The following is a 13,194-nucleotide window of genomic DNA, read 5'->3' as shown; positions in this document are numbered from 1 at the left end:
CCTGACGGTTCTGGGCAGGTGCTAGAGCGCAAATAATATAATTTAATTGACTGTAGTAGATATTATTTTGCGTTGTACCTAGAGTTAGTTATATTACTAATAACTCTGAGGCCCGACAAACCTAGGCTGCACGATTTAGCGTGCGTAGTTGGAAACACGTGGCCAGTAGGCTAGTAGCTAATATTATTAGCCTATTAACAGAAGCCCAGCTAAGTAACATAAAGTTGGTAGTAGCAGTAGCAGTAGTAGGGTTGTTATTGTTTATTAATTTGATTATTTCAATTTAACCTGAACAGCTTGTTTGGTAGTCAAACACGTTATCTTGGTAGCTTGGATAGTGGAGTACCGGCTATCAGATAATATATTTATCTAGTGTTTGGAACGTATTTAATATTTATTTATCTGCTACTAAGTAGCTCAATATTTTAATAGTGCAATTGCCATTTAATTTTGCTTGTTTGGCTTGGTATTTATTGAGACCAGCTACTAGTGGTGTAGTCACTCTACCTATAGTGTACTTGTATATTATTATGTAGTACGATTATTGAGTGAACTGTTTGATTCTTAGCTTGGGCATTAGAGTTGTGTATTGGATTATAGTGGCCTAGTAGACCCCGCCTGGTGATAACACGCGTTGTGGTTTTTATTGGCAAGTCGTCGTGTAACTCACCGTGTTTTAGGCACTCTGGGCTTAACTATTGGATAGTTAGGACGAAGCCCGAGTTGCGCAGTCAGCAACGGCCCCCTAGGAGTGTGGAGAATCGGCGTAGGCCTGGTAGTGATTATTGCACGTTTGTTTTGGTGACTTGTTTTTGACTTGTTCACAGTGCCCGTGTATGAGCCAGTCCTATACCGGTTAGACCCGGCTATTGGCCTAGTGGTTTCCCTGACCTTATCGCAGACCCTGGAACTTTACCCAGCCATTGTAGGCTGAGCTATCCCCGGCAAACGGTTGCGACTGCTGCACTTTTAATATATTTTTCCAGTGCAGAAAATTTCGTCGCAAGATGGCGCCTGCGAACAGGGACTGAGGTTGGCAGTGGTGCTGAGTTGCTGACGTATTAACGGCGCCCGAACAAAATAATTTTATTTGTGCAGATTTGCTGCGGACTTGTGCAGATTGGCTGCGGACCTGAGCTGTTGAGCAGAGTTTTAGGCAGACCTGCTGTGATTTTATAGTCGGTTGGGTAGGCCTAACCTGTTTTCTTTTACAGCGTGGTGTGTGGTGAACCCTAATTTATTTAGTGGTTGTATACATAGATATTAGTTAGTAATTTTAATTTTGCTAATTAATTGAGCCTTATCATTGGATATTATTCGAGTGAGAACCCTTATTGTGTATTTGTGGTTTGACTTTCACACCCATAATTGGTTTGATTTATTATTTTGCTAATTAATTGAGCTTTATCATTGAATATTATTTGAGTGAGAACCCTTATTGTGCATTTGTGGTTTGACTTTCACACCTATAATTGGTTTGATTTATTAACGGTGTTAAATATATTTTAATTGGTTTCGCTCTTATTTTTGCGGATTAGTCGTGGTATTTGGATTTTAAATATGGTTGTGACTACGAGTACGACGTCTGTGCTAGGCGGTACGCCTATCACGTCTGCTATTGTTACAACTAGTTCTGGGGTTAGCTCCGAACTGTCGGTGATGACGACGTCGTCATTGTGGCCTGCGTCTTCGCCTGTTTGGCCGACTATTTCATCGGTCGTGGGTACGACGGTGACAACGTCTCTGACTTATTCCGCGCCAGCGACTATGTCCTTGGGGTCGCAGCCCCGGGACGGTCGCGTGGGTTGGATATATGACCTCTCGAAAGGGGAGCTCATGAGGACGATGGACCAGTATGGTTTGGTGACCACTGGTACTTCTGCGGAATTACGGCAGCGATTTTCATCGTTTTGGAAGCAGCGGAATGCCCGTCGGTACAGCGTTGATAGGCTGTGTACGGCTGGGGCTGCTGCACCGGCATATGTACCGCCGGCTACTACAACTGTGGAGCTTCCTGACCCCCTGAGAACCGTACCTCAGGTACTGGGTAATGCGGAATCGAATCAAGCAGGGATAGTGGGACTTAGCAGGGAGTTAGAGGTGGTTAAAGAGATCCTTGGGTTGTCTTTGGAGACTGATACCCGGACTCTTAGAGAACATCTGGCATCGGTGGTGCGACAGGCGAGAGGCTCGCCGAGTAATGGGGTCGGCTATGGGTTCGAAAGACCCGCCAACCCTACGTCCCCTGTGGTGGCTGCTCCAATGCCTACCTTTGGGTTACCTAGTAGACCCGAGGGATGGCAGCGGCCCAATGATATTTCTGAGAGACCAGCCCGGCCTTCTAGCTTGGAGCTGCCACGAGGCTCGGATATGCTCTCAAATGAGGCCAGCAGGGTGGAGCCAAAGGATTGCTCCAAAGTATGCAACACGGTACGGAAGTGGGGTTTAAGGTTTGATGGCCGACGAGACCCTGTGTCGTTCCTGGAGCGCCTTGAAGAGCTGATGGTCTCGTACTCTATAACATCAGAGGACCTGCTCAGAGCGCTGCCGGAGCTGTTGCAAGGCTCAGCGCTTCTATGGTACAGGAATTGCAAGGAGCTCCTGTATTCATTTGAAGCTTTTCGGCATCAATTTGAGATCCAGTTCCTTCCACCTGGTTATCAGAGGAATTTGGATGAGGAGATCCGGAAAAGGACACAAGGTGAAGGCGAGCACTTCCGGGACTACGTGGTTGCTATAAGTACCTTGCTTAGGCGTAGCGGTACGTTGTCCGAGCATGGTAGATTGGACTTGATCTACAACAACATGCGACCAGAGTACAAACTCATGGTGCGACGGCGGGACTTCCGCAATCTGGCCGAGATGGTTGAGTTAGCCGAAGACTACGAGGCCTATCTGCGAGAGAAGGCGGCCTTTAGACCTCCTCCTTCTCCGAACGTAGCGCTGGTTTTGGAAACCGCCTACACACCCAAAAAGAAGGTGGAGAAGCGCGCCGAAACTGCCGCCGTCGAGAAGCGGAGTTTCGAGAGACCATCTCCGGCAGCTGAGTCGCTTGGGCGGGTGGCTTCGAAGTCGGATCGGGTCCACGGTCAACGGCCCGTGACAGCAGCTAGAGCGCCTGAGGGTCCAAAGGGGACGGTGAAATGTTATAGGTGCCAGGAGATTGGTCACTTTGCCCGAGAATGTGGTAAACCAAGGACCGTCTCCTGTTTTGGGTGTGGCAAACCTGGTTTGACGGTGAGTCAGTGTGGATGTCGGGCGGGAAACGGCAGGCCAGCTCAGACATCAGGAGGTCAACTGGGCAAGGCCACCCAAAACGAACGACCTCAGAAGAGTGGTCCGAGTGGCTCGGAAAACTAAACAGCCTGGTTGGTGGAGTAGACGAGAACCGGCTGATTTCGGAGACAAGGCCCTTTGTTGAAGTTGTGCTGATGGGCAGCGTTTTTAAGGCGTTATTGGACACTGGGTCCGTAGTTAACCTGGTTGGGCGCGAAGTCGCCGATCATCTTCAATGTCAGGGGGTAGAACCTTTTAAGAAACCCTCTCCTCTAAGGATGGCAGATGGGTCGCGGTCTAGGGCCGAGTATTCGTTCCGATTGGCAGGGGAGGCTGCGGGAAGACGGTGGGTTGGAGACGCCTTGTACGTTCCCACTCTTACCACGGATATGATTTTGGGTATGGATGTCATACGACATCTCGGACTTGTGACGGTCGTGACGGAGGTGATAAGAATGGGCGTGGGTGAGGACTGTGCTGGTCAAGTGGGCTGCCTCGATACAGTCGAAATTAGTGACCAAGACCCCAGAGGCCCTGACGATGGAGATCCCCGTCTTATTCCTGAAGCCGAAGTATCTGACACTTCGTTGGCTGGTAGTGGCGTGGATTATGATCCCGCTTGTGATGACGTCAAGGGCGAAGGAGTGATAAAGCCGTTGACGGAAACCCAAAGCCAGTCGTTGGTGATATTCTTGAAGGGAGAGCTGTCAAAATTTGACGATGTGCCCGGGAGGACCCATCTCTTGGAGCACGTTATTAGGCTGAAAGAGGGAGTGGTCCCGGTGAAGCAGAGGCATTACCCGAGAAATCCAGCTATGCAAGCTGTGGTTAATGGGGAGGTGGAGGTTATGTTGAAGGATGGGATTATAGAACCTTCTTCGTCTCCATGGAGCTCACCGATCGTGCTGGTAAAAAAGGCCTCGGGCAAATTTAGGATGTGCCTTGATTTGCGAAAGGTTAATGAGGCCAGCGTGCCGGACGCTTACCCCCTGCCGAGGATAAACGCCATTTTAGAAAAGCTTCGGCGGGCCCGGTACATAAGTACTCTCGACTTGTACCGTGGTTATTGGCAGGTGCCTCTCAATGAACGGAGTCGCCCGGTTACAGCCTTCACGGTACCCGGGGTTGGCTTATTTCAGTTTAAAGTAATGCCTTTTGGTTTGCATTCAGCGGGGGCCACGTTTCAGCGTTTGCTGGACAGGGTGATCGGCCCGGACCTAGAACCATCGGCGTTTGCGTATCTGGATGACTTGGTCTTGGTTTCTGAAACTTTTGAGAAACATCTGGAATTGTTGAGGACCGTCTTCGCCAGATTGAGAGGGGCGGGATTGCGCCTGAATCCTGACAAGTGTCATTTTTGTAAGACCCGGTTAAAATACCTGGGTCACGTAGTCAGTGATGCTGGAATCGCGACCGATCCAGAGAAGGTCAGGGCAATCAATGACTTTCCTACACCGCGAAGCGTGAGGAATCTTCGAAGTTTTCTTGGGCTGGCCAGCTGGTACAGGAGATTTGTCGACGGATTTGCGTCGTTGGTCAGGCCTTTGACCAAGTTGCTAAAGAAGGGGGAGAAATGGCAGTGGGGCTCGGATCAGGAGATTGCTTTCGAAGCAATGAAGAACCGCCTGAGCTCAACACCAGTTTTGGCATGCCCGGATTTCTCGAAGACGTTCGTGCTGCAGGTAGATGCCTCAAACGATGGCCTTGGTGCGGCTTTGACGCAAGACCAGGCCGGTAAGGAGGCCGTCGTGGCATACGCGAGCCGTCTGTTGACAGACCAAGAGCGGAAATATACGACTACCGAGAAGGAGTGTTTGGCTCTGGTCTGGGCGGTGCGGAAGTTCCGACCATATCTGGAGGGTTATCGCTTCGTGGCCATAACGGACCATGTGGCATTAAGATGGTTGATGAAGCTGCAGGAACCGTCCGGTCGGCTTGCTCGTTGGGTTATGGAGTTGCAACAGCATGATTTCGAGATCCGGTACCGTAAGGGTACGTTGAATCGTGTTGCAGATGCTCTCTCCCGTCAGCCCGTGGGTGGTGAAGATGACGATACCCCGGCTGACGTAGCTGTGATGGGAGGAGACCCACGAGAGGCCGAATTAGAGACCGAGGGTATGCAGCCAGAAGATGGCACATGGTACCAGCGCACTAAAGAGTGTGTGTTGTCCAATCCCAGACGTGTCCCGAGTTATTGTATTAGGGATGGGGAGTTATACAGGCGTCTTGGGAAAGATAAGAATGATGAAGGCGGAGTGGTATGGAGGACTTGTGTACCACCATCTAAGGTTAAGGATGTGTTGGTAGAGAACCATGACTCTCCTATGGCGGGCCACCTGGGAGTTAAGAAAACAATTGCCCGGGTTGGGGAAAACTATTTCTGGCCGGGTTGGCGTCGTGCCGTGAAAGAATACGTTAGGTCCTGTGTCGCGTGCCAGGAATTCAAGGTGTTGCAGCAGAAACCGGCAGGACAAATGTACTTTCGAAACCCTCAAGGACCTTGGCATTCGGTGTCGGTCGACTTGATGGGTCCATTCCCCAGATCCAAAGGTGGGCATCGTTTTCTTGCAGTTTTCCAGGACCTGTTTAGCAAGTGGGTTGAAATAAGACCCCTGCGGTCAGCTACGGCCAAGGCTGTAGCTAGTGCGTTCAAGGACGGGCTATTGCTGCGTTTTGGCGCCCCTGTGATTCTTATGAGTGACAATGGAACCCAGTTCGTCTCTAAGGTGTTCCGAGACCTGACGAAAGAGTGGGGAATCGAGTTCCGACAGACTGCCCCTTACAGCCCGCAATCCAATCCGGTTGAACGGCCAAACCGGGTTATCAAAACTATGATAGCCCAGTTTGTTCAGGATAATCATCGTACTTGGGATGCACTCATTGCCGAGTTCCAGTACGCAATGAACACCGCCGTTCACGACTCTACTGGGTTTTCACCTGCCAAACTGTGTTTTGGGAGAGATCTCAGGCTACCTAGGGCAATTGGGTCGTCTCTGACCACAGGACCGGAGCCTGGAGATAACCGTGAGAGAACCGTGGACGAGCTATATAGTGACCGGGAGCGGGCGTTTAAGAGGTTGTACGATAGTTGTCGACAGAACTTGAGGAGGGCTTTCCAGCGCCAGTCTAAATATTATAATCTTAGACGACGTGAGGTGCAATACCATCGAGGTGATCAAGTCATGAGAAGACTACATGTCTTGTCCTCAGCGGCTGAAGCTATAGTGGGCAAACTGGCCCCTAAGTTTCAGGGTCCTTGTACCGTAGTGAAGCGAGTGGCCCCTAATATGTATGAGGTAAAGGACGAGGGTAGGAGAGAGACCCATGTCGTCCATGTTAAAGACCTTAAGACCTACCATGAAAGAACCGATGCTTAGTTAATCTTGGTTATGCATGGTGGTGGTTGGTTAGATAGCATGTTTGTGCTTGCTATTCTTTTGATGTTTTGTTTAATCGAGTAGTTTTGTTTTTGGTTATGCTTTGAAACCCGTGGTAAAAGAGGAATCATTGGGTTAAGAGTCGGAGTATTTTGTTTTGGCCGGAGTTCGAAGATTTTTTTTTCTTTTGGCCGTTTTCTTTTTTTTCATCCCGATGTAAGTGGGGGATGTAACGAGTTATTTTCCCTAGGGGGGTATATTTTTGCTATTTGGCCGCGCACCGATTGTTGAGGTGAGCGAGCGGCGGCAGCGAGGCTAGCGAGCGCCCTTTGACCCGGCTTATCAGTGCCGATAAGCCTGGGATATCCTAGATCTTCAGGACGGTATAAGACGGACATTCGAGTGGTGGATCCCGTGCAGTGAAGAGTGTTGGTGTCTGGCTGATACGTCGGTGGTGTAAGTAGAGAGGAGTGAACGTGACAGTGGTGTCGGAGAACGTTGGTGGTGTGATCGCGCCGAGTGTTGGTGTAAGTTGGGTACAGACCCACTATCGGTGAGTGGACGACGTTCCTTACTTTTTGGTTTAAGAGTTGAAAGTTGTTACTAAAACACTCATCTCTGATTTGATTGCGAGAGTTAGAGTTGTAACCGTGCTGGTCAAAGCCTGACGGTAGTTAGGATTTATATTAGTCAGGAATAATATTAAAGTATATTCCTGACGGTTCTGGGCAGGTGCTAGAGCGCAAATAATATAATTTAATTGACTGTAGTAGATATTATTTTGCGTTGTACCTAGAGTTAGTTATATTACTAATAACTCTGAGGCCCGACAAACCTAGGCTGCACGATTTAGCGTGCGTAGTTGGAAACACGTGGCCAGTAGGCTAGTAGCTAATATTATTAGCCTATTAACAGAAGCCCAGCTAAGTAACATAAAGTTGGTAGTAGCAGTAGCAGTAGTAGGGTTGTTATTGTTTATTAATTTGATTATTTCAATTTAACCTGAACAGCTTGTTTGGTAGTCAAACACGTTATCTTGGTAGCTTGGATAGTGGAGTACCGGCTATCAGATAATATATTTATCTAGTGTTTGGAACGTATTTAATATTTATTTATCTGCTACTAAGTAGCTCAATATTTTAATAGTGCAATTGCCATTTAATTTTGCTTGTTTGGCTTGGTATTTATTGAGACCAGCTACTAGTGGTGTAGTCACTCTACCTATAGTGTACTTGTATATTATTATGTAGTACGATTATTGAGTGAACTGTTTGATTCTTAGCTTGGGCATTAGAGTTGTGTATTGGATTATAGTGGCCTAGTAGACCCCGCCTGGTGATAACACGCGTTGTGGTTTTTATTGGCAAGTCGTCGTGTAACTCACCGTGTTTTAGGCACTCTGGGCTTAACTATTGGATAGTTAGGACGAAGCCCGAGTTGCGCAGTCAGCAACGGCCCCCTAGGAGTGTGGAGAATCGGCGTAGGCCTGGTAGTGATTATTGCACGTTTGTTTTGGTGACTTGTTTTTGACTTGTTCACAGTGCCCGTGTATGAGCCAGTCCTATACCGGTTAGACCCGGCTATTGGCCTAGTGGTTTCCCTGACCTTATCGCAGACCCTGGAACTTTACCCAGCCATTGTAGGCTGAGCTATCCCCGGCAAACGGTTGCGACTGCTGCACTTTTAATATATTTTTCCAGTGCAGACAACATCGTCGCAGTTTTATTACCATTATTCTTAGTTAGTGTGGTTTTTGTAACAGTAGGCCTACAAAATTTCCAATGGTTTGACAGTGGGTAAAGGAAAAATAAATTTTTAAATTAAAGAAAATTACATTTTTTAATCTTGTATGTTAACCCTCCGAGGGTCACGCGTCGAGTTTAAGACGCACAACACACTTTGTGTAGGGTCACGCGTCGAGTTTAAGACGCACAAACATCGTTTACGGCGAAGGCTCTATGACTGACTGAATCGGATTGAACTGGATCGAGTTAGGTATCGTTCTTTCCGTAATATTCTAAGCTTTCTCCAGAGGTCTGTCTCTAAGCGCTATTCATTTTAGTTCCGAAAATATTGTAGCAGACAGCTGACGTGCGTGTATTTGTAAACAGCTAGGTTCCCCCGGACCGATGACTGATGTGTTTTATTACGTTTATCATTGTTTTAGTGTTAAAAATCAAAAGTAGTGATATACGTGGTGCATTATAAGAAGATTTAAGTGGTTTTGAAGTGCTGGTTGATGATCCTGAAGAAGTAGGTAGTGATATTGATGTAAATTATCAGCCAGATTCCTAGCTATGGTTAGGCTATGCATTCTTAGCTAAACGCTATGTACTGAAATCCGTTTTTCGCTCATAACTTATTTATTTGATAACTTACCTCGCTATATGATTATATATTTGTAATCCTCATTAAATTTAGAACAAAGTGGCTATTTTCAAATATTTATAGGCCTATAATTTATACAATTTCATTGAGCGCGAACTTATTTTTTTTTGAAAATTTTCGAAATTATATTTTTTTTTACCTAAAAATTTTTTTTTTGAAAAAATGTTCCTTATGTTTTATATATAATATTGAAGCCCATGATTTTCCAAACTAAATGGTATATAGAACATTAGAACTAACATTGTTTTAAGCTTCTCAGATCTGTTTTAATAAAACCTTGCAAAGGGGCCAAAAATAGGTGGACATTAAGGCCTAAACTATGGACACTCGGAGGGTTAATTGTAGGGATGGTCAAGTCTCGAAATTTCGGGAAATTTTCGGGAAATTTTAAATCTCGTTACACGAGACGAGATTTCTTTTTGGCCGAGATTTTTATCGAGACGAGAATAAAAAAAAAAAAAAAAAAATTAAAAACGCCTGCAGAAAGTCAATGCAATACCCGCAATACAGGGGCGTGTTGTAGTTGCTTTTCCTTTGCGAAGGCGTTCTTGTTTAATTAATTCTTTAAATGTAAATATTACTTTAATTATTTTAATAATATTACTTTAATAACATTTGAGAAGTTTTGTTAAGTGTAAGCAATGTGAGGAATGTTTTATTACTATAAAAAGTCAAAACAAGTAACTATTTTATAAAAATTAATATTGCTTTTATTTTATGATTTATTTTATTTTAGGATAAGTTGAACTCTATCCTAACTGATATCATTTTTAATAAGTAGGCATTTTTAATAAGTTAGGCATGATTAATAAAAAAATGTTATGCTGATGTTTTTTAATAAAAGGTTGTAAATATTCTTGCCTATTATCATTATTTTTGTATTTAAACAGTCATCTAACAATGTTACAAAATCAGGTAAAAATTTTGAACTTGCATTTCCCGTTGTGTATGAGAAGGGAAATCCCGTCTCAATCTCGTCTCGAAATTTTATGAGAAAAAAAAAAATCTCGTCTCGAACTAAAAATCCAATCTCGTCCATCCCTAGTTAATTGTAAACAAACATTCTGTCAAAATACTCAAAATGTATGTTAAAAAATAAAGTACTTAAATAGGCCTACAAGTAGCCTACCTTACTGTAAAACAAAACAATTGTAGATTGAAGTATTGAATAATGTAATAGGCTCATTCAATAATAGTACTGTACTAGAAATCAAATGAAACCTAGACTTTAGGCCTAACTCATTATAATCAATTGTATTCCATGCACATTAACCACATTAATGTAAGTTGTCATGAAGAAAAACTAACTATGTAACCTAGATTTAGGCCAAGCCAAACTGATAAGCCTACTTATTGTAAGCTAAAGATTGCAATCAAATTTATAGAAGGCCAAGTGCTAGCACTTAATTATTTTGAGATATTTGTAAGCTTTAGTAACAGAAAGAATTTGTTGTTTATTACCATAGATAAAAATACTTTGTTTAGTCTATGTTAAAAACTCTTTAATAGCTTCAACAAGAAAACACTGTTGTTATCAACAACTGATGATAACAGCTCAGCTGATTATGAGTAATGGTAGAAGTCTCTAAAGGGGTGATTATAGTAACCATGGCAACTTGAATGCATGGATGAAGAGAACCCCAAGAAAAAATGGAAGAATGAAGTGAAAGTATAATAATGTTTTTATGTTGTTATCTTTAAATCCTTTTTTTGGAGTGCTACTATTGTCTTTATGAATGATTTTATACATATTTATAAGTTAATACCTAATGTTTTACAAGTTTACAGAATAATTATTTTCAACCACGGGAACATCAATTTATAATATCAACTTATAACAGATGCGTTATTAAGGTCAATGACCCAAAACATCATGATTGTGCAATGTTGTATTTTGATGTAAAAATGCAAATCATGGCATTAACTCTAATTCGAACAATATTCCTCCTGGTCCCTTGCAGATTGTATTATCAATGCTAAACAATTGTGGTCAATTCAAATTATATATTTTTGATGATTCAAATCTCCTTCACAAAGAGGCAAAAGTCAAACCAGGCAAGAAAAAAACCTGCTATTGTAATCCCCCTGCCCCTATCCAGCCATTTGGGACGTGGTGAAAGTCTAGTCTAAATATAGCTCCAAGGTCTCACCCTCCCCTTCCCCCCCCCAACCCACTACACCACTCACTCTTGTCATGCCGCTCCTTTCAAGGTCATTGCCCATCCCCTCCCTCCCTTCTGTTTGTTTTGCTAGTGTTTCTATTCTTTTTTTTTTACATGGATTTATTGCTTACTTAACAGTTCATTAGTGGAATTTTCTATTGTGAAACAGTACTTTAAAACAAAATCACTTCTGATCATTTCATTCTGTGTCAAGTCCAGATTATGCCATTGCCAGTAATGCCAGTCAGTCACCGGCGACTGCTGTGAGTTGACCTATTCTGTTGTGACAGCTATAAAAATAGGTTAGGACAACTACCTCTTTCTTATTTCTACACAGTATAAATATTTGTAACAAATTATAAAGTATTTTATGTAAACACAAGTTATATTTTTACAAATATTGATTTTTTACAATTTTAAACCAAACTCGCCTGACTCGAAACTGCCGAGTTCAAAGATAAGCTTGAGTTTCAAGGCCGTACTCGCACATCTCTAGTTTCTTAATTTTTTTTATAAGTACAGTTTACTTTAATTAAATTATTACTGTTTGATATTTATTTAAGTGCTGATGACCACCTACGCCAGCCACAACACAAGGTCTTAATGATCACTTTTGTACATAGTGCTAAGACTGTCATTGTACTCACTCATTTTTTAAATAAAAGCACATTTCCATTCAATCTTTCATTCATTATTGATAGATCTCTACTAAAGCATTACTGCTATGAATATAATGATTAAAATCTTCAAGCCTTTTCATAAACCCATATTTTAAATTAAATAATTGAACCTTTAATGAATTTTTACAACAAGCATGTTTTTAGTGATTATTTCATATGTTTTTTTAACAAATATTTCATGACACAATTTTTCAGACATTTAGAACAATGGTAGAACACACTATGCGAGGCACTCTGGGGACCGATGTGGTATCTACTTCAGTACTCACCTTGATGTTGGTAACACAGAGTTCTCGTCGGGTGTAGTAGGGGCAACTCTCACTCTGGATGTACTTGACTCTGATGTGGTCGTGGGCAATCTCGTCGTCAGGCCAATAGCGAGGGCATTTACGAGGCCCGTCTCCCAGCTGAACATCAACAACAAAGTGTGGTTAGGTTTATAATCAACAGTTCAGTAATTTAACAAGACATTTCATAAATCGAGTCTAATTAAATTAGAATAAGATTTCATTACTTAATTTGTTAACAGTACCATGCACTTTTGCAGCAAACCTCCAAAGCAACTCTGTTAATTTGGAATATTGCATTATCTGGCTTATGTCTAAGAAGATTTATTTTGCACTTAAAAAGCCTTTCAGGCATGTTCCCCAGATTACAGACACATTTGGCAAAGTTTAAAACAGTCTGCCGAGGTTGAGCGTAGTCCGAAATATAATAGAATAGCTTAGTACCTATTTATAATATCCTTGCAATACCAGATTTTCAAGTAAGCATTTAATTCTCCAACTCTAAACAAATCACAAATTTGCTGAGTTAGAGAGTGTGAACTGTACTATGTCAACTATATTTGGCTTATCTCTAAACGTAGGGTTACAGAATATTTTTACACAAGACACGTCATAAGACTAATGTTAGTGATAGTTACAGGCCAACTTTATTAACTGAACACAGTTTTAAAATTGAGGAGTTCAAACAGATTTTACTTTAAAGATTTGAGTGATCCTACCAGAAAATGCACGGATGAAGTGAAAAGTTTGAAATGCTAATCTGTAACTTAATCAAATTTGATAGAACTTTTATCCAGGGGCGGCTCTAGAGGGCAGGCCAGGTAGGTCCTGGGCCTACCCAAAATTTCGGTAGATATTTCAAAATTATAAATAAATTAGAGATGGGCCGATACCAAAAATTGTCGATACCAATACTGATACCGATACCACCAAAGTACTCTCGATACCGATACTTCCGATACCTATCTTTTTTGCACAGTTTCTTCCACTAATAATATTATAAACTGTTATAGCAAAAAAATAC

The 13,194-nt window shown here is 42.9% G+C and overlaps 1 protein-coding gene across 1 annotated transcript in view; it reads right to left on the bottom strand.

Annotated features, from left to right (window-relative positions):
• The window catches only part of LOC128998746 (tyrosine-protein phosphatase 69D-like), a 99,933-nt gene that overhangs the window by 25,293 nt on the left and 61,446 nt on the right, over window positions 1-13,194 (bottom strand). The window contains exon 25 of the mRNA XM_054425077.1: window positions 12,153-12,290. Within this exon, the coding sequence (XP_054281052.1) occupies window positions 12,153-12,290 (138 nt within the window). The remainder of the gene's footprint in view (window positions 1-12,152; window positions 12,291-13,194) is intronic.

The sequence above is a fragment of the Macrosteles quadrilineatus genome, unplaced genomic scaffold, assembly GCF_028750875.1.
Source record: "Macrosteles quadrilineatus isolate MER2022 unplaced genomic scaffold, UCM_ALF_1.0 Scaffold_7__1_contigs__length_78375512, whole genome shotgun sequence".
Lineage (NCBI taxonomy): Eukaryota > Metazoa > Arthropoda > Insecta > Hemiptera > Cicadellidae > Macrosteles > Macrosteles quadrilineatus.
The sequence above is the reverse complement of the archived record's forward strand: the minus strand, read 5'-3'. Positions and strand labels throughout refer to the sequence as shown.